This window comes from Paroedura picta, chromosome 18, assembly GCF_049243985.1.
Source record: "Paroedura picta isolate Pp20150507F chromosome 18, Ppicta_v3.0, whole genome shotgun sequence".
Taxonomy (NCBI): Eukaryota; Metazoa; Chordata; class Lepidosauria; order Squamata; family Gekkonidae; genus Paroedura; species Paroedura picta.
Window position 1 is genome coordinate 189,149 of NC_135386.1, and position 19,033 is coordinate 208,181.

At 55.1% G+C, this 19,033-nt stretch overlaps 3 protein-coding genes across 8 annotated transcripts; 1 reads left to right on the plus strand and 2 right to left on the minus strand.

Annotated features, from left to right (window-relative positions):
* Window positions 1-1,592: 1,592 nt before the first annotated feature.
* RSL24D1 (ribosomal L24 domain containing 1) lies at window positions 1,593-4,433 on the minus strand. The gene is made up of 6 exons (XM_077317713.1): window positions 4,203-4,433; window positions 3,979-4,092; window positions 3,738-3,810; window positions 2,903-2,966; window positions 2,398-2,483; window positions 1,593-1,837 (listed from the first exon to the last, which is right to left on the minus strand). Exons 1-6 carry the CDS (start codon window positions 4,281-4,283, stop codon window positions 1,764-1,766), a joined length of 492 nt encoding a protein of 163 aa, XP_077173828.1. The 5' UTR covers window positions 4,284-4,433; the 3' UTR covers window positions 1,593-1,763.
* A 365-nt stretch (window positions 4,434-4,798) lies between these two features.
* LOC143827751 (dnaJ homolog subfamily A member 4-like) lies at window positions 4,799-18,827 on the plus strand. 3 transcript variants are annotated; one of them, XR_013227401.1, is made up of 7 exons: window positions 4,799-4,872; window positions 6,816-6,969; window positions 7,584-7,678; window positions 8,491-8,572; window positions 8,656-13,906; window positions 16,485-16,585; window positions 17,182-18,827. XR_013227401.1 is itself a non-coding variant. In XM_077317614.1 (3 exons), exons 1-3 carry the CDS (start codon window positions 13,741-13,743, stop codon window positions 17,386-17,388), a joined length of 474 nt encoding a protein of 157 aa, XP_077173729.1. In that variant the 5' UTR covers window positions 13,586-13,740; the 3' UTR covers window positions 17,389-17,683. The 3 variants fall into 3 exon arrangements, 1 of the variants encoding a protein (XP_077173729.1); XR_013227402.1 differs by lacking the exons at window positions 4,799-4,872; window positions 8,491-8,572 and adding an exon at window positions 4,883-5,025; XM_077317614.1 differs by lacking the exons at window positions 4,799-4,872; window positions 6,816-6,969; window positions 7,584-7,678; window positions 8,491-8,572 and having other exon boundaries at window positions 13,586-13,906; window positions 17,182-17,683.
* Window positions 6,221-11,983, minus strand: RAB27A (RAB27A, member RAS oncogene family). 4 transcript variants are annotated; one of them, XM_077317613.1, is made up of 7 exons: window positions 10,383-10,532; window positions 8,790-8,961; window positions 8,475-8,560; window positions 7,900-8,003; window positions 7,525-7,648; window positions 6,887-6,979; window positions 6,221-6,376 (listed from the first exon to the last, which is right to left on the minus strand). In XM_077317613.1, the coding sequence occupies exons 2-7, from the start codon at window positions 8,940-8,942 to the stop codon at window positions 6,346-6,348; spliced, it is 591 nt and encodes a 196-aa protein (XP_077173728.1). In that variant the 5' UTR covers window positions 8,943-8,961; window positions 10,383-10,532; the 3' UTR covers window positions 6,221-6,345. The 4 variants fall into 4 exon arrangements, with proteins under 4 accessions (XP_077173728.1, XP_077173727.1, XP_077173726.1 ...); XM_077317612.1 differs by lacking the exons at window positions 6,221-6,376; window positions 10,383-10,532 and adding an exon at window positions 11,917-11,983 and having other exon boundaries at window positions 6,552-6,979; XM_077317611.1 differs by lacking the exon at window positions 6,221-6,376 and having other exon boundaries at window positions 6,552-6,979; window positions 10,498-10,644.
* Window positions 18,828-19,033: the final 206 nt, after the last annotated feature.

Genomic DNA, 19,033 nt, shown 5'->3' on the forward strand with positions numbered 1-19,033 from the left:
CCCAAGATTTCTTAAAAGGACTCCAGAGGAGATCCAGGGAACTTTAGGCTGGGGATCCAGCTATTAAGGACAGAATTATTATGTTCAGTGAAGAACAAAAGGGGAGGAGCAAGACTTAATAGAAATCATCTCTCCCAAAGACTTTGCAAGATGGTTAATGTATGTAGATAAGGGTGAGCAATACATAAGCCATATTTGGGACGTGCAAAAATCCTTCAACAAAGTTCTTCACCAGTGGCTCCTGGTGCAAAACAGCAGATGCTACTGGGGATTATGAACTGGTTTACCAACAGACAACATCCAGGAGGAGTAAATGAAGAAAGCTTCCTACAAGGACTGATTTGGGACCAGTGCGATTTAATGTGTTCAACCATTTTTCTGGAATTTTTCAGACAACAGAGGAAGCTGAGAAGCAAGGTGAATTGCAAGGTGCTCCTCAAAGTTCTCCCTGGCCTGGGTGAGGGAGGGCAAGGCAAATTGAGTTAAGTGTGTCATGAGAGGCAAACTGGGGCAAGCATCGAGATTCCGGTCTCCTCACACCTTGAAGACCAGCAAGATTTTCAGAGTACGAACTTTTGAGAGTCTAAATGGAGTTTCACCTCTTGGAAATTCAAATCCTGAAATCCTGTTGGTCTCTGAAGAGCTCTTGGCCCCCAAAACAGCACAACAAAGCCCACAGGAAGCCTTGAAGCCGCTAGCACCAGAGGCAAGAGGCTCAAGAGCCATTTCTCAGTGGACTCTACATGTGCTCTGGGCTCTCTTATTTCCCCCCTCCCCCATGCTCTTAGGACATTCTGTAGACTCAAGCCTCTTTCTGTTTAGAGTGATGAGGCATCTGCTTGTACTCCAGTGACGCAGCCTTGTCTCTGTGAGGAAAGAACAACCATTTTTCCAACCCAAGATGCCCTATGGGAAGGGCAAAGTTTCACAAACACTCCTTACATGAGTGGCAAGATTCCATGTCAATCCAACTGGCAGATGACACACTGGTCAGAAACAACCATATCAGCTGCCCTGTCAGCCCCTAGTGCAGGAGGAAATGCCCATACTCAGGAAAGGCTGAGAGCCAATTGGCAACGAACACAATGCCCTTGCAACGATCCATGTTGAGGCTGCTTCAGAAACACCATGTACAGTTTTCATAGGGCTGAAAAGGCTAGCAATACATGAAACCAAAATGCCTAAGGACAATGAAGAGAGAGTGTGTCTAGGGAGTTACGCATGATTCCACTACACCAGAATAGGGGTGACAATCCCTGAAACTGAGGGATAACGGATCCAGGACAAACCAAAGGAAGTCCTTCCCACAGTGCATAATTGACTCACTGCTCTAGGCTGTGTGAGGCTGACAGCTTAGATGACGTGAAAAAGGGATTACGGAGAAGGAGGAGGGAGGCAGAGTCTCTCAGGGCTGAATGGGAGACAGGATCCTGCAGGTGGCGCAGAACATAGTCTCTTCTGACCAGCAGAATGCAGCCCACTGAAGACAAAACCAGGGTCCCCTTCCTCCAGGCACCCATGGGTCATTCACAAAGACCTTCCCAGGATGCCACTTCAATCTCAATGGACTTCAGCACACAAGAGGCTCATGCTGTCAGTGGCAGTTGTTTTACTCACTTCTGATAAAACTATACCAATAAGAGCCCACTCCCAACACAGCTCCGGCAGCTGCCCTGGCTGGCCCCGGAGCCCGAGGGGAAGCCACCACAGGTCCCATCCATAAGGGCGGGCACTCAGCCAAAAAGTCCCCAGCCACAGCCACTCTAGGCAGACTCCTCCATGGCCACGGCTTCCTCTAGCTTCTGGACCATCTTCTCTTCCAGCTGTTTGGCTTGACCTGGAAGTTATGAAAAAGACAGTTCAGTCCAGCTACCTTCAGGGTTGCATTGTCTGTTCCAATCCCAATGCAGATCCACACAGTTGTGCCTCCAACAGAGCAGAGAACCGCAGGGAAACAGGATCTCTACCCAAAGCATCTTCAAGGTCCCTTCCTACCCACTGGTAGCAACAGGAGCATCTCTGTCCTCCCTACCAGGGATGGCCACAGGAAAACTAAGTTACCAATGTGCCCCCTTCCTTTTTGAACCACCTTTTGAACCCAAGCCCACACAGCTATAGGCCTACCCCTATGGACAGTGTCCCTTACAAGGCTCAATCTTATTCAGGTGAGAGAGACCCCCCTTCCTCTTGAAGAGGCTAAATGGAATTGGTGAAGACACATGTCACTTGCAGTGTTTAGCCCTCTCCCCTGGGCAATGGGATACCTGAGCCCTGAAGGCAATATGGGGCCAGTGGCACAGCTCACAAGTCCAGCATGCTGTCCTTGGCCATGGGAACTCTAGACGGCATTTTCAAGCCATCAATGCAGGGTTACCAGCCTTCTGGTTCGGGGCTCACCTGCATGCGGAGCCCGAATGAGATGGATGTTCTGTTTGACTTCCTGGATGTCTTGAGCTTTCTGCAATTCTTTGCCCTTCTTTAGTCTAAAGGGAGGGGATGAAAAACGGTCTTATTTATTCAAAAACCAAATGCTAAGAAGGATGTGACACACCAGCAGCAGATTTTAAACCCACACAAACGACTTCACGTTTTGTTTTTAGAGTCTAGGTTTGCTCATGCAAGAGCAGGAAAAAATTCAGCTGCACCTAGACACTTATTTGGAGGCCAGGGCTGCTCACTGCCGTCCCACTGCCCCCAACCCCAAGTTTCCCATGTGAAGCTAGCCCCTTCTGCCTGCCTGCAGCACTAGGCCTGACCTCTGGATGCAGGCCTGCTCCCAAGGGAAATATCTAAAAGGAGCCTGAGTTAGCGGCAGTCATCACCCTCGCAGAAGTCCAGCTGGTTCTGAACACCAAGGTCTCTGCTGGGGTCAAAGAACAGCTCAGCTAAAGCCTGAAGGTACCTGTTCATGATGAATTTGGCTTGCCGCTTCTGCTTGATCTCTTCCACTCTCTTCATTGCAGCCACTGGAAGAACAAGGGGGCCAAGCACATCACAATGACTTCTTTGCAGGCTCAGGTGGTGAAGCCAGAAGCACAGTGCCTTGCTTTAGCATTCTCACCCAGGGATTCCTTCTGGCCAAACACCGCCAAGGCAGCAATGTGCCTTGGGATCTGCTGGCGTCTCCCCTGCTCATGCCATGACTGAGATGGTCCAGGCCGGCCTAAGCTCAGATTTTGGAAGCTAAGCTAGCCCTTGGATGGGAGGTCACCAGAGTAGGCCAGGGCAAGTCATCTCTGACCACCTCTTGCTTGAGGGTGTCCATAAGTGTGCTATGACTGGAAGACATTCAGTGCAGTTGCCGCCACTCAGCCCAGCCTGCACCATATGTGTGGCTTACTACCAGTTGCTGTTTTAAACCATGCTTTATGGGCTGGGATGTCACCTCCTCCAGAGGTGACTTGTAACTGCCCTCAACCTAACCCCATCAATCAACTGGCTGAGGACTGAACAAGGGCAAAATTGGACAGGAAGACCTCTTCTGGAAGAACGGGCACACTGTCTACTTTAGGCCTCTCTGTTGCAGGGCTTCCAGCAGGGCCTTTTTATGCAGTAGGGACAGGTGGCTTATTTACTACTCTTTCCTCGCCCACCCCACTTGGAGGGTTGCAGGCTGGCTTCCAGGCGGGGCCATACAGCACAGGCAGATGCAGCTCCAAAACCCCTTGACCGGCCTGGGAGGGGGTGCTCTCCCCTGGTCCAGAAGGTCCTGTGCAGCAGAGAGCAAGTGCACCTACCTGACTTCTGCCAGAGCTCCCGCTGGTATTTCACGGGCTCATTCCTGCGCTTCTCAAACTCGAGCGAGTTGTCCTGGCAGGGCGAGAGCAGGGGTCTTAGTGCAGCCCCCAGGGGCCCTCTCCCTCCCTGCCACCCGACGCCAGCCCAGGGGGTGCCTCCCTCTCTAACCTCCGACAGGACGCAAGAGGGAGCGAGGGAGGGAACTCAGAGCCGCCGCCACCGCCGACTCTGACTACTCACCACCGTCAGCTCTTTGCCGGCAGCCTTGCGGAAGGCCTTCGTCCACCGCACCTTGCGCGGGTTGCGCTTCTTCTTGAAGCCTTTGTGGCATTTGGACCTGCAGAACCGGAACACCTGCGCGGAAGAGACACGCCCGGGGGTGGGGGGGGGGCAGAGTGAGCTCGCTGCTTCACCCCCGCCCCTCCTCGACCCCCGCTCCGGCGGCACGAGCCCCGGCCGCCTACCTTGCAGTCGTTGCGGACGAAGGCAACGCCGTGGCCGGGGTAGACAGGCCCCGCGCAGAAGTAGCACCGCTCCACGCGCATCTCGCTCGCTCACTCACTCGCCCGGGCGACGACGCAGGAAGACCGTCACGGGAGCCGGAAGCGCTCCTTTCGCTGCTCCCGAGGCGCGCCTAGAAAGGCCGAGGCGGGTCCTCCTCCGGCCCGCTTAGGCGCATGCGCTGGGCGGGAGCCGGAAGCGCTCCTCTCGCTGCTCCCGAGGCACGCCTAGAAAGGCCGAGGCGGGTCCTCCTCCGGCCCGCTTAGGCGCATGCGCTGGGCGGGAGCCGGAAGCGCTCCTCTCGCTGCTCCCGAGGCACGCCTAGAAAGGCCGAGGCGGGTCCTCCTCCGGCCCGCTTAGGCGCATGCGCTGGGAGGGAGCCGGAAGCGCTCCTCTCGCTGCTCCCGAGGCGCGCCTAGAAAGGCCGAAGCGGGTCCTCCTCCGGCCCGCTTAGGCGCATGCGCTGGGCGGGAGCCGGAAGCGCTCCTCTCGCTGCTCCCGAGGCGCGCATAGAAAGGCCGAAGCGGGTCCTCCTCCGGCCCGCTTAGGCGCATGCGCTGGGCGGGAGCCGGAAGCGCTCCTCTCGCTGCTCCTCTCGCTGCTCCTAGAAAGGCCGAGACGGGTCCTCATCTGGTTCGCTTGGGCGCATGCGCTGGGGCTCGGGCCCGATATCCGTCTCCTACCGGTGTCGGGGGGGGGGAGGCTTCTCGGCGGGCAGGGTTGCCACCTCCAGGTGTTGGCTGGAGTTCTCCCGGGATCACGACTCGCTTCCAGGCTGCGCAACAGGTCCTCTCTTGGTTTAAAGGGAGCCTTTCTCCCTTAGGGGGGGCTGCTTTGAAAGGTGGACTGTGCAGCGTCATACAGCGTCTCCCCTCACCAGGAGACCAAGTATGGCCACAGAGCACCCCTGCCTCTTTTGCACATGGGAATGGGCAGACTTGTCAATAGGTGCCTGTGGACGCCCCCGCCCTGCCCTGCATCCCTGTGAGGGTTGCCTTGGTCACATAGGAGCAGGCAGCGCCCCCAGGCACAGAATCATGGAATTGGAAGGGTCCTCCAGGGTCACCTAGTCCACCCATCGCCCGCCCAGTGCAAGAAACTCACAACTCCCGCCCACAGTTGGCCCAATTCCATGGCCACATGATACAGCACATCTCTGTCATCCTCCCATCTTCCTTTAGCAATCCCTTTATTCTTTGGCAATCCAAAGACCCCATTGCTTCTCTGGCTGGTTTCCTGCTCTGGATATATTTTTAAAACATTTATTGTTTAGCTTGCTGCTTTTATTAACCCACTCCTCAAAATCTTGACAGCGCCTTTCCTAACCTGAATACATTCTACTTGGGCTTCAGGTAGTGTGGTTTTATGTCACTTCCCAATGATTCCGAAGCTACCTCTAGATTTTAATGAATAGGTGCTTTGAGGTGTTCTCTGGTTATTAGTGACCTGCCCAGGATGTTTCAGGACAGGCAATGGCCACGCTTCCCATAACCTCCCATTACAAACACTTAACATTACCCACACAAGCAGATTATATTTCCTTCCCTAGTTCCTAAATCTGATTTGCCAAACTGGAAGATGACATTTCCGTCGCAGTTCTGGGGCAGACTGGAGTATCCCAGGGAAGATGCAGAACACGTGGCTGGCTGGTCTAGGCTCCTGGCTCTGGCCATTAGCAGCACATTAGAGTCCATCCAGAGGGACCCAAGGGTGACTGAGGCTGGGGTTGGGGAATGGACCTGGGCAACAGGCTACAAAGTGCTGGGAAATGTAGCCGTGTTGAACGCACCTATAGGAGTGGGCAAGGTGTTGCGAAAAGTCCAAGAGAGCGAGCAGTCAACCAAGGTTTGGGAATGGGCTACTCTCAACCATTTCAGTCCTGTGTGGAAGATGCTCTGGGAATGCTGTGTGCACCCCCTCTCCCCCTCTTTAAAAAGTTGCTAGTTTCTCGTGGGACAAAGAACACACAAAGAAACCAGAGTTGTCAACTGAGAAGAGTTAATTAAAGTATAGGAAGACCTCCCCATGCCAGAGCCTGTGCTAATTGTTTCAGTCCCGTTGTGATGGAGCTGCCACAAGCCATGTGTGTACTTGGGACCAAGACGTTTAATGCCACGCACGTGCTGGCCCCAGATTCCTGTCAAAACACAAGCAAGACTGTGTGTGACACGGCGCCTGCACTCCTTTGCCCATGTAGGTGTAGGCAGGCAGAGATCTCCATGGGCACCCAACACAGGCATTTGCCCCGGGAGTGCCCTAAGCCAATAATCTGGCAGCATCTTTCTAGCAACCAACAGGAAGTGACTTGCATGTCTCCCAGTCATTGGCTTTATTGCTGCCGTGAGATGATTGCAATTCCATGACAGGGCAGAAGGACTGCAGTCAGTCCTTGGCTTGTTTGCAAAACGGCAGGTGGGCTCCTGAACGTAGGGCTCCTACATTCATGCAAGGCAAGAGCGGCTCGGGAACAGATCTCGCTAAGCTTCCCCCCAGAGAGCACCGCTGTGTCATTCTATGGCCTCGTTCTGCCTGAGCCCTTGCTCAGCAGCTGCATTTGCTTTTCTCTGCCTCCTCAGGGAGCCGCTCGGATGAGCTGTGGCCGTTGGACTGCACTACCCCTTCCGGGATCCAGGACTTGTCCACACACCGTTCCATGCGCTTCATGATGAGATCCAGCAGTGTCTCGATGGCCTGGCTCACGTTGGTCCCACTGGCGGCACTCGTTTCAAAGTAAGGGATCCTGCCAAGGGAAACTGGGGTCAGAGGGCCGCGGGGGGGCCCTTCTCTTCTGGCCAGAGGGGGCGGACTCCTGCTGTGCCACAGATTGGGGGCCTGCAGCTGTCCAGTTTGGCCTCAGCACAGCCCACCTCTGTGGAGTGATGGGGGGGGCAGGGAGAGGAGGCTGACCCTAGGCCCACTTTTGGCCATCTAGCTGGCTGAATACCTTGCCCTCCCCGAGGAGGGGAAATCCCTGGTGGAGACCGTGGGGGCACCGTGGGGAACACCAGCTGCTCCCCAGAGGAGGTGATCTCTTTCACCTGGAAAAGACGTGCTGCACCCCTGTTGGTTGGGGACCTAGAGAGGGAGGGGCTGGTGCCAGCTCCCTGCACTGCACCCCCTGTTGACACACCCTCCACCTGGCATATTCTGCCCCTGGGTAGAGGAAGCTTTTTGCTTTTGTTGGGGAGGGAGTATCCCCCCCCCAAGTCACAGCGAAACAATTGGAGGGCGACTTGTGACACTGAAGGGTGTGGCTTTTCCTGTCCTGGGGGGCCAGATACTTGCCCATATTTCTCCGCCAGCTCCTTAGCATCCCCTTCTTTGACTGCTCTCTGCTCTTCCAGGTCGTTTTTGTTGCCACACAGGACCACGTCCGGGTTGTCGCAGTAAGCATGCATTTGTAGCTGGCCTGGCGGGACCGGCAAACAGAAGAGCAGAGGTGAGCAGCAGCAGGACAACCCCACCAGAACCTCTGCCTCCCTCCAGGGCCCCGAAGAGTGGGACTCATTGGCCTCCAAGCAGGCCTCCTAGGCCACATTCTTGGTGAGGCACTGTACCCAGAGCCAGAACCAAATGAAGAAGAGCTTCTTCCGGCTTCCTCAGGGCCACCCCGCAGCCCCAAAAGGCAGACCAAAAAGAGTGGGAGCAGAAGGGACCTACTCATCCAGTTCCGTACGTTCAGAAAGCTCTGCTCATTGGTCAGGTCAAAGAGGAGGAGGAAGCCCATTGCGTCTCGGAAGAAGGCCGTCGTCAGGCTCCGAAACCTGCCCAGAAACAAGCAGGGTACCTTGGGGAAAGCAGGTGAACTATTTGGCCACCGCCTCCCCCAAGCAGTACATCGGAGGGCACTGGCAGAGTTACGCTGGTCTCAGTCCCTTGAAACACTCCCCCCCCCCACTTGGGTTTAGAAAGGGGTCCCTCTGCTCTGGATGAAACCTGGGCACTGGCCGGGCTCATAGCAAGCCCAGGGAAGAAAGGGAAGGGGGTGCTGGGGGGGAGGGGGGCGCTGGAGTCAGGCACCTCCATTTCCAGAGGCAGAGCAGAGCCATGCAGCTGCATCAGCTCCAGTGGGGTTTCCCCCCCCCCTGCAAGCCTCACAGCCAGGAATGCTGCCGGATCAAGCCCCTTCCACCCCAGCCTCTCAGGAGAGGAAGAGTGCATTTTGTTTAAGCTCTTGTCCACTTCCCGACACCCCAGTGCTTTGCTCTGCCCGAGGGCCAAGCTGTGTCCCCTACCTTTCTTGCCCTGCAGTGTCCCACAGCTGGAGATGGATTCTCTGCCCTCTGCCGCTGAGGCCATCTGGCCCATTGGGTCGGTACACCTAGTTTGAAAAGTAAGTGGTGATATGCGGAGGGGTGTGTGTGCTTGGCCTGCTTTTGGCTCTCTGTGCCAGCAGCTTTGTGTGTTTTATTTGAGGATCACATAAGAGAAGCTGCGGTGGATCAGGCCAGTGGCCCATCCGGCAGGCAAAGATGGCTCCTAAGCACGTCAGACCACTCTGGAGCCACCGTCTTCCACACCGAGGTTCCCGTATCAAAAAGGAGACTTACCACCCTCTTCTCCCGGAAATCGATGCCCACCGTGGTTAAGAATTTGGAGATGAACTTTCCGTCCGTGTACTGATAGAGAAGGCTGGTCTTCCCGACACCGGAGTCTCCGAGGGCCAAGAACTTGATCAGGTAATCATAATCCCCATCAGACATTGTGAGACCGTGGTCAGCCCTGCCAAAGGGAGAAGTGGGAGGGCTGAGTGAGCTTCTGGAATGGCCACAGCGGGGGGATGCCAGCTCAGCCTCAGGCACTGCTCCGTGATCGGCCTGCCTGCCTGCCTGCCTCCTGTCCATCGAAGGCGATGCTTCCACAGCCCACCAGCCCTCTTGGCTGCAGGGGAGTTGCGATGCCAGCCAGAGGCAGAGCCCTCCATTGGCTGCGTAGGGATAGGTTTTGTCCTGCCTCCAACAAGGGCAGTGTGGGGTGGGAAAGGCCCAAATACTAGAGGGAGCCAGGGAATTGAGTACAGGAGCTGCCGTGGTCCAGCCAGAGAGTTCCCTGGGGAGGCCTGGGGGAGTCTCCTATTTGGGGCCACTGACCCATGGGTGGGTTACGTGGCTGCTCTTGCTGGCTGGGGTCCCTAACTTCCTACCCCCCCCCCCCATAGTCTCCAGGGGAATGTCTGGAAAAACACACGCACCCACACACACACACACACACATAATGGGAACAAGTCTTGTGTACTCTCGAATGAGCAGAAAACAAGCCTCGTGAGGAAGGTGCTGTCTGAAGACGCCCTTGGTGGCCTCTTTCTGTGTGCAGCCACATTCCAGCACCCTGGGGTGCAGGACTTGGAAGTGGGGGGTGGGGATCACCTTGTGCCTCTGCTGGGTTTCCAGTGGCTAGCAAGGGTTAGGAGATGATCCCTCCCCAAACACACACCCTCTCAGGCACCATGCCGGGCGTGAGGAGGAAGAGAGGGCATCAGAAGGGGAGGAGAAGTGGCATCCCCTGGAAACGCCTGTCCTCCAGCCTGCCCTTTGCCCCCCCCTTGTCTCTCCCCAGACCTCCCCCCAGCTTGGGCTGGCACCTGGCCAGAGCCCGCAAGACCGCCAGGAGTCCCCAAGGTTCCATCCCTGGACAAATATTGAATCTGGGCTCTCCACCCTTGGACTACTGAGGCCAGGAAAGCGCTCGTGGTAATTAGGGAATCCCTGGCAGGCTTGCAGACCCCAGCAGACAGGCTCTCCCATCCTCTGGATGGCCCTGCCTCAAAGGGCCTGCTGTCCATCCCAGGTCTGTCTGTTCACCTCGGACCGGCAGGGGCTCTTGGGCAGAGAAGGCTCTTCCCTTCCCCTCCTGCCTGGCCCTTTCTTGCCCAAGATCAAAGGGCAAGGAGTCCTGTCAGGGCACCCCAGGGCCTTAGGTGGCTGCCTGCTGGCTCAAAGGAGGCAGGCAGGCAGCCTCCGGATGCTTCCCCTGAGGCACCCACCAGGCTTCAGCACCAACAGGGGAAGTCATCCCATTGAAAAGCTCCACTGGAAGCGAGGCTGCAAGCTGCCCAGTCTGACAGTTTAAAAACGGGCCAGCCTTGATCTGCCTTGATTCATCCCACCCCCTCTCTGCGCCCCCCCCCTCCTTCATACACCTGCCTGAGTCCGCTGCTGTACTCCGCTGCAACCCTGGAGAGCACACGCAGGCTGGCCCCCTCTCAGCTCGCTCCTGTGGAGAACTACCTCCCCTGCCGAGCAGCCTCTGGAGCCCCACCTGTTTCGCACACAGCTGGCAGGCTTACGTGGCTCCTGTTTGCAGACGAGAGGCGTGCCTCTGGTCTGCAGGGAGGCGAGTCAGCAGCAGCAGCAGCCCACTCTCCTGGGGGTCCTGAGCAGGGGGCCCTCCTCCCGGGCATCCCAGAGAGGGAAAGAGTGCTGCCACCCGCTCACTCCTCCTGGCCCTTTCCCTTGAAGCTAACAGTGGCGGGGAAGCCAGGGGAAGCCATCCCCCTTGGAGCCTGTTGGAGCCTAAGAAGAGCCCCAGGACAGGGATGCGAAATTCCACCTGGAACTAGCCAGGAGCACAGGCAGCAGCGGCGGTTGATAAGAAGGGTTGAAAGGGCAGGAGTGGGGGGGGGAGGAAAGGGCTGCAGCCACTGGCTGGGAGGCGGGTTGGTTGGCTGCAGGTTTGGCCTGTGCAGCAAGGGGCCTTATCTGGCCCTGTTGTCACTGGGACCTTATCTGGCCCTACAGCTAAGCAAACAGCCGTCTGTCCTGGCTCATTGCCACATGCAGCTGCCCAGCACACTTCACACTTTGGAATGGGCAGCCGGTGCCTGCCCAGGACCTTGCCTTGCCCGCCCCCTTCTGAGCACCTGGCCCAGCCCTCTGGGGCCACTGCTGTCCAGCCTGGTTCTGAAGCTCCCCAGCCCTGAAGGGACATGTGTTGGGCTTGCTTGAGGCCCCATCCTCTAAGCCAAACGGCACCAAGGAGCATGCAGGAGACCAGTTGGACTGCTAATGAATTGTCCCCCTGGCCCCGAAGGGCCTCTCCGACTGGAAGAAGCACAAGGGCCTAGCAGCACACGCCAAAGGCTGCCCACTGAGCTCCACCTGCCCAGCTCAGGTGGCACTTTGCTGCTCCTGGGGTTGCTAAAGGATATTTCTGGGGACAGGACACACTTCTTGAGGAAGCAAGGGAGAGAAAATCTATCTTTCCCTGGGTAAAAGATATTCAGTTTAGGGTCTCCAAGTTCACAAAGGCCATGAAAACCTATTCTGGTTTGGTCTGCATCACTGCTAGGAGGGCCTTCCTCGTCCCTCGAATATTTACTGCTTGGTCTTGTGCCTCTTTCTCCCAGGACTCCCCCACCCCCCACTTGGAGAAGGGGATGCAGCCAGTGGGGACTGCCTTGTGCCTCTGGGCTCCCCAACTGGCTCCCCCTCCAAATTCATCAAGTCAAGACATGCCTTGCTGGGCAGAGATTCCAGCAGAGCCCCTCCTGGACCTGTATTTCCTGGGCTCCCCTGGCAGGGCATGGATTCGAACCTAGTTCTCCCAGGCTGATGTCTTAGCCACAGCACCCCACCAGCAGCCAGGCTTAGCCCCTCGAGCTCCCATTCCCAATCCTGGCACCCAGGCAACAGTTCAGGGTGCAGGATGCTACCCACACCGTAGCGCCCTCGCTCCTACCTGGCTTGCCTTTCAACTCTGAGAGAAGAGAAACATCCTGAGCACTGCAGGCAAAGGAGATGCTGGGGAGCCCCAAAGCCCCCCCCCCCCGCCTCGGGTGTCCACAGACACCAGCCCCTCCCAGACACTGTTCTGTCCACCCAGCTGTGGCCAGCTGCAGAGAAGAGCTGCTGGGGTGGAGGGAGAGTGACTCTGGGCCGCTGGGTGGTGCTTTCCCTGCTGCTGGCCAACAGACACACTGGATCCTAATCCGCACCATGTGATCTTGTCATAAAGAACCATTTCTTCCTGTTGGTGGGAACGGAAGACGACTCACAAAGCCCCTTTTCAGCTTTTCCTACACCCAGCACATCATGACCCTGGGATGTGGCCAGCAAGGCGCCGGTGGGGACGGGTGGGTCTGCGCACTCAGAACGGCCACCTGGGCTTCGTGGCAGTCCCAAAAGAGTCAGGTGACACCTCACAAACAAGAGGAGGCAAGGGTAGCGGACAAGGCCAAACAGGAACCAGGTTGCTGCCACCCCACTGGTGGTCCTGCCATGGTCCCGAGAGGCCAGGCCTCCTGAGGGATTCTCTGGTTGGATTCTTCCAGCGGAAGCTGGGCCAGCTGAGAAATCCACCCAATGCCAGGAGCCTTCTGGGGGCAGGGGCAGACCTGGGTCAGGCAGAAGGGCGGAGGTTGGTACATGCCTGCCAGCTCCTCCAGGGGAGTTCTCGTGTCCCCAAGAAAGAAGGAATTTGTTTGACGGGAGGGGCAGGACCTCTTGTGCCCCTTCTTACCAGCCTATGCTTTTCCTGCAGAAGGAGAAGCTACCCCTGGCCCTGCCACATGGGAAATGACAGACAACCTCCTGCCTCCAAACCGGCAGCTCCCTCAGTGACCCAAACCCCTGGAGCCTTTGGGGACGGGTGGTGGGACGATTCCTTTCCCCTGGCTGGGTGCCAGGCTATGTAGCCCTAGGAATGTCCCCTCCCTGAGCCTGCCCTTCCCCTGGAGGCGGATGAGAGGGAGGCCCTCAGCTGCTTTTCATGTGGCCACTCAAGGGTGGCATGGCTTCTTTGGCTCCCCCTGCAAAGACCTGTGCCCACAAGAGCCACCCCATCCTGTCCCGTTCCCCCCACCCCCCCAGCCAAGGAAGAGGCAGACATCTGCAAAAAGAAACAAGGTTGGGCTTTATCACAAGCAAATCCTGCCCACAAAACTTTTTGAGCCAGTCTGATGGCGTCAGATACACTGCTGAATTCAAACGCGCGGTTTCTGGTCAGAGTCAAGAAGGTCCCACTTTTTGATTCTTGAAAACATCAGGAAAAGCCAGCTGGGTCAGATCTGGGAGGGTCCGCAGATCCATCTCTCTGGAGGTCCAAGGCCTTCCCCTGACGCTGTCTCCTGGCACGGAAGTCGGAGGTTGACTGCCCTTCAGCATGGAGGCTTTCTAGGATGCTGCTTTCCAAGGCACATCACAGCCGGGAGGGCTCCGAGGCCGCCGGGTCGGGCTGGCTTCCGGAGGCGCGGGGGAGGGGGCGCGCCTCAGTGACGTCCCGGGTCTCGGGGGTGGGGGTGGCGCCGGGCCCGTCCCTCGCGGTCCTGCCCCGGGGCGGGGGGCGGGGGGTGGGGCTAGGCCTTGGCGCCAGGGGGGGGTTGCGGGGTGTCTCCCTGGGGGGCGGGGCGGGGCTCCAGCAGAGGCTTGTAGATGTAGAGCCCGCTGGCCACGCCTACGGCCGCCGCCACCAGCAGCTCCACCAGCCTCGGGCCTCGCCGCATCTTCGCGATCCTAGAGCGGCCGCCTCTGTCGCCGGGAGGCGGGACTTCCTGTGCTCCTGGATATGGCGGCGCGGAGGAGCCAAAAGGCGTTTCTAGCCGCGCGGCCCGCCTTTCCCGGAAGCGAGGGCCGCGCGGAGCGGGTCGAGTCCCGGCGGGCGCCGTTGCCGTGGAGAGCGGGCCGGGCGGCGAATTGGGGGAGCTTGCGGAAGTCGGAGCTCGGGAGGCCCGGTGAGTGGGGGGCGGGAGGGGGGGCCTGGCGGCTGAGCCCCCTCCCCCAAGTGAAAAGCCAATGTCTTCCGCGGGGCACCTGGGGGGGCGGAACCCGTCGCTTGTCCCTTGAAGGCCTCGCAGCCTCTCCAGATGGTCTCTGTGCCTGTAAGGGGCCTTCATTCCTTCGCCCCCTTTAGGGGAGGGAGGGGGGGGGTCTCCGATGTTGTGGCTATCTTGTCTCTGGAGGGTCTTTGTGCCAGGGTCCTCCAATGCCCTTCTCATCCGCTTTCAGGAGAGGGGTGTGGGTCTCCGCCCACAGGAGCTCTCCATCCTCAGTATACAAAACAGGATGATCTTGATAGGCTCGAGAAGTGTCCTAAACTGAATACAGTGAAGTTCAAGAGGGGCAAATGTAAAGTTCTGCATATAGGTAGGAAAAGCCAAATGCACCAATATAAGATGGGGGAGACTTGTCTTGGCAGCAGCATGTGCGAAAAGGATCTAGGAGTCTTAGTAGACCATACATTGAACATGAGTCAGCAGTGTGACTCAGTGGCTAAAAAGGCAAATGGGATTTTGGGCTGTATCAAACGGAGTATCATGTCCAGATCACGGGAGGTGATAGTACCGATTTACTCTTCTCTGGTTTGGCCTCACTTGGAGTACTGTGTTCAGTTTTGGGCACCCCAATTGAATTGGGATGTTGACAAACTGGAACGTGTCCAGAGGAGGGCAACAAGGATGGTGAGGGGGTTGGAGACCAAGACATATGAAGAAAGGTTGGGGGAGCTTGGTTTATTTAGCCTAGAGAGGATCTAATAACCACCTTCAAATATTCAAAAGGGTGCCATATGGAAGATTGAGCAGAGCTGTTCTCTCTTGTTCCGGAGCGACAGACCAGAACCTATAGGAAATTAATTCAAAAGAAATTCCATCTAAAAATCAGGAAGAAGTTCCTGACAGTTAGAGCGGTTCATCAGTGGAACAGGCTTCCTCAGGAGTTGGTGGGTTTGGAAATTTTTAAACAGGCTGGATAGCGATTTGACAGAGAGGATGATTCTGTGAAGGATCAAGGGGGTGAGTGATTGGATGAGTGATAGGGTTGTGAGCCTCCTGCATAGTGCAGGGGGTTGGACTAGATGACCCATGAGGTTTAATAAAGAAAGTTTAATAATAAAACTGCACAGATAATATGCTTCTCAAAAAGAAGTAAGAATTACTTTTTAATAGGCATATTTACTCTGCTCTGGTTCGGCTTCTAAAGAATTCTAATTCTAAAGAAATTCCATCTAAACATCTGGAAGAAGTTCCTGACAGTTAGAGCAGTTTCTCAGTGGAACAGGCTTCCTCAGGAGGTGGTGGGATCTCCACCTTTGGAAATTTTTAAACAGAGGCTAGATAGCCATCTGACAGAGAGGCTGATTCTGTGAATGCGAAGGGGTTACAGTAGATGAGTGATTGGGATGTGAGTGTCCTGCATAGTGCAGAGGGTTGGACTAGATGACCCATGAGGTCCCTTCCAACTCTATTATTCTATGATTCTATATTCCTCATGGGATGCCAAGGTAAAGGTAAAGGTAAAGGTATCCCCTGTGCAAGCACCGAGTCATGTCTGACCCTTGGGGTGACGCCCTCTAGCGTTTTCATGGCAGACTCAATACGGGGTGGTTTGCCAGTGCCTTCCCCAGTCCTTACCGTTTACCCCCCAGCAAGCTGGGTACTCATTTTACCGACCTCGGAAGGATGGAAGGCTGAGTCAACCTTGAGCCGGCTGCTGGGATCGAACTCCCAGCCTTATGGGCAAAGCTTTCAGACAGCTGCCTTACCACTCTGCGCCACAAGAGGCTCTTGGGATGCCAAAGGGAGGCATTATCGGATCATTTTTAGTGCTCGGCTAGAAGCCTTTAAAGTCTTCCTTTTAAGAGGTTGTTTCCGGGGGGGTAGTCATGTAGAACAGTGGTCCCCAACCCCCGGTTTGGGGACCGATACCGGTCCATGGATCAGTTGGTACCAGGCTGCGGCTCCTCCTCATCCTCCTCCCCGGCTGCTGCCTCGGGGGCTGCCCTGCTACTCTGCCACCAGCTCACCTTTGGTGCTCTCCAGCGGCTGCCACAGCTGGCGCTGCCCCTTGGCATGGCACTGCGCAGCTGCTGCTGGCGGCAGGAAGTTAGGGGCGCCAGTGGGAAAGCAAGTGGAGCAGGAGCTCAGGCGGCGGTGACGTCCCTCCGGTGATAAAAGGCTGGGGACCACTGATGTAGAAGAGCAATAAAGGCCAGGCTATAGCGAGTCTGCTACAAAATCAGAATGAGGTGTGCACTGAGACAGTTGGGAAGGCGGATCAGGAATCTGTGTTTCAGGTTTCTCTACCCGATAAAGAGGGCGAGCCAACTAGCCTAATTCTGAGTTCTTCAGCTAGCACAGAACTACTGTAGTTGCTCAAGGACATCAAATTCTGCAGGGGTTAGACTAGATGACCTTCCTTCTTTGTTACAGCAAAATGGGATACAGGAAGCTCTTAAGAACGGGCTTTTGGAAAATTTAATTTGTCTCTCTTTTTTTTAAGTGTACTTGAATTACGGTACTTGTCTTTCAACAGGTGAGGTGATAAAACATGGCGACCTCAAATGCATCTTCAATGAGGGGATGCCAGTTTACAAAAATCCACTGGAAAAGGGCTCTCTAATTATACAATTCTTGGTAAGTAAAAAAGAAAGCAAAAGGAACCTTCATAGATGGTTTCCTAGTCACCTGTTAACTGGAAGTCCCTGTTTCCACTACAACCATAGTTGAAAAAGATGCCCTGATTGTCCGTCCCCACCCAGGTGGACACATGCCAAAAAGGGCTCTATTAGCTCCTTCCTCACCCTCCACACAGAATAGGAGCACTCCTAACCCAGGGGCACCTGAATGGCAAACTGCCTTTGAGAGCCAGCATGTACAGACTGTGATTTGATTCCCTGTTCCTCCTCTATGTGAGGCTTGCTGGATTAACCTTGGATGATCATTCCCAGTTCTCGCACGTGTCAGCATGGTGGGGTGGCTAAGAGCAGCACGCTCTTATCTGGAGAACTGGGTTTGATTCCCTCACAGAACAGCTCTGCAATAACAGCCTTGTTAGAGTTTTGTCTGCCCCACCTACCTCACAGGGTGTCTGTTGTGATGAGACGAAGCTGCTTTGTAAGCTACTTTGGGATCATTGGCGATTGGGATCTAGGCTAAGAGGCGAGCACTAGGAGGAAGGCGCACAGCTTCATGATCCTCACGCAGCTCTCCTCCGCGCTCTCCCATTGCAGGTTGCATTCCCTGAGAAAAACTGGCTTCCCCAGGAGTGGTTGCCTCTGCTCAAAGCCCTGTCCCTCCCCTGGAAGACGTCATGGTCACAGACGACATGGATCCGGTTGACCTCATGGATTTCGACCCCCAGGAACTGCCTCACCATCGGCACCTATGAAGAGGACGAGGAGGGGCCTCGGACGGGTGTGCAGTGCCAGACCTCTTAAGCACTGAGACGCTGCAGGGATGAAGGAGTTCAGCGACCTGGGCTTTGGAAGCTGCCCATGATGCACCATAAATTTCTGGGCATTCCTTGGGAAATACACGCTTCCACACATTCTTTTGTTCCAACGTTAAAAAGCTGTGCTCTGTGTGTGTGTGCGTTCATCGACACGTCCGGATCCTCTGGAGAGGCGCCAGAGTCACGATTTATGTCTAACTTGCAGCTTTAATACGGTATTTCACTTGAAGTTGTCGTTATTCCTGGGAATTTATTCCTTGAAATAAAACTTGAGGACCATTCCTGTGTGGTGTGGATACGCTGGGGGGAGAGGCATGGACCAAGGCAGCCCCCCCCAAAAAAGTTTAGCTGCGCCCTCTGAATGTGAGCCAAAACCCAAATTGAGAGGTCTGCTTAATTCTATTGAGACGGGCCCACTGTGGTCATTTCATGGAGGAGCTAGGCACACACCTCTAACAGCAGGAATTACTCTGGGTTTCTGGCTCTCATAATTTCTGTGGGTAGACGTGATGGTCTGTGCTCAAAGAGCTAGATTGGAGTCCAGGCATACCTTAGAGGCCAAGATTTTGTGGGCATTGACTTTTGAGAATGTGTATGTTTGACAGATTCTGTGCTTAAAACCCTAGCTGGCTGGATGTGCGTGTTCCCTGCAGCACTTAACAATCCATGTTCAAGAGCAGGCTTCATAATGTTGGGAATAATCCCACATTATCACAGAACTGGGAAGTGGATCTGACCTGTGCAATGTTAGCTTTTACCAAATAACTGGCTGTCTCCCCATGGGCATTTATTTTCCTTTGCCTCCCAAATGCGAGGCTTGTCCTTTTAGTTCCAGAGGAACCACACGCCTTCCAAAATCCCTCCTAAATTTAATCTGGCACTGAGGAAACCCTGTGCGGATGCTCCATTGCTGCTAAAAAGTTACTTAACACCACACAAAGTTGGTTAGATTTTGAAGCACAGAGTCAGACTTCTAAATGGCTCCCGGCCCCATCTGAATTTGAACAGTACTTAAAAAACCAACACAATCGATTTTTAAACGCAGATTTCCACTGGGGATGGTTAGACTTGAATGAAAAAGCTCTGTGTTTTATGCTTTGCCATAACCAACCTTATCTGTTTTTAGACAATATCCAGGCGTCAGTTAGGTAAGGCCAAAAGTTGGACATCTGTTGGTTAAGCGCTGCTAAAAACAGACCGTTTTCAGTTAGACTTAGTTTTTAACTGTGCTATTGTTTGGTGGTATTGTTTGCTTCTATCTAGGTGTTTTTTTTTAAATAGCAGAACACACCAATAACTAGCCAAGTCTGTTAACTTTGCAACAATACCTAACAATGTAACTTAATATTTTTAGGTACTGTTGGAAAACAATTGTATTGTTCGATACCGATGAACAGTATTATTAAAAACTAACTTTAGATACTGTTGGGTGTTGTTAAAAGAAACCAGTTGTTTTGTTTTGTTTTTAGGTTGTGTTAGTGCTTAGAAATATTTACTGTGTGATGCCCTGTGTTAAGCTGTAGCCAGCTTACAGGGGCTTTCACCGCATGGGAGGAGCAGAGGGGGTTGGCCAGGCCTTCCTCTGCAGAGCCGGTCTTGGTGGTCTTCCCCCCCCCCCCATATCTCCCTTT

Excerpts from the sequence above, each read along its gene's own strand:
- RSL24D1 (XM_077317713.1), bottom strand. The coding sequence starts at position 4,283 with ATGCGCGTGGAGCGGTGCTACTTCTGCGCGGGGCCTGTCTACCCCGGC. Across the intron at positions 2,484-2,902 it reads GCCAAATTCATCATGAACAG|ACTAAAGAAGGGCAAAGAAT; the intron begins GTACCTTCAGGC and ends CCCTCCCTTTAG. Across the intron at positions 1,838-2,397 it reads CATTCGGGCTCCGCATGCAG|GTCAAGCCAAACAGCTGGAA; the intron begins GTGAGCCCCGAA and ends CATAACTTCCAG.
- LOC143827751 (XM_077317614.1), top strand. The coding sequence starts at position 13,741 with ATGGCGGCGCGGAGGAGCCAAAAGGCGTTTCTAGCCGCGCGGCCCGCC. Across the intron at positions 13,907-16,484 it reads GTCGGAGCTCGGGAGGCCCG|GTGAGGTGATAAAACATGGC; the intron begins GTGAGTGGGGGG and ends GTCTTTCAACAG. Across the intron at positions 16,586-17,181 it reads CTCTAATTATACAATTCTTG|GTTGCATTCCCTGAGAAAAA; the intron begins GTAAGTAAAAAA and ends CTCCCATTGCAG.
- RAB27A (XM_077317612.1), bottom strand. The coding sequence starts at position 8,942 with ATGTCTGATGGGGATTATGATTACCTGATCAAGTTCTTGGCCCTCGGA. Across the intron at positions 8,561-8,789 it reads ATTTCCGGGAGAAGAGGGTG|GTGTACCGACCCAATGGGCC; the intron begins GTAAGTCTCCTT and ends TTTTCAAACTAG. Across the intron at positions 8,004-8,474 it reads GACACTGCAGGGCAAGAAAG|GTTTCGGAGCCTGACGACGG; the intron begins GTAGGGGACACA and ends GTTTCTGGGCAG.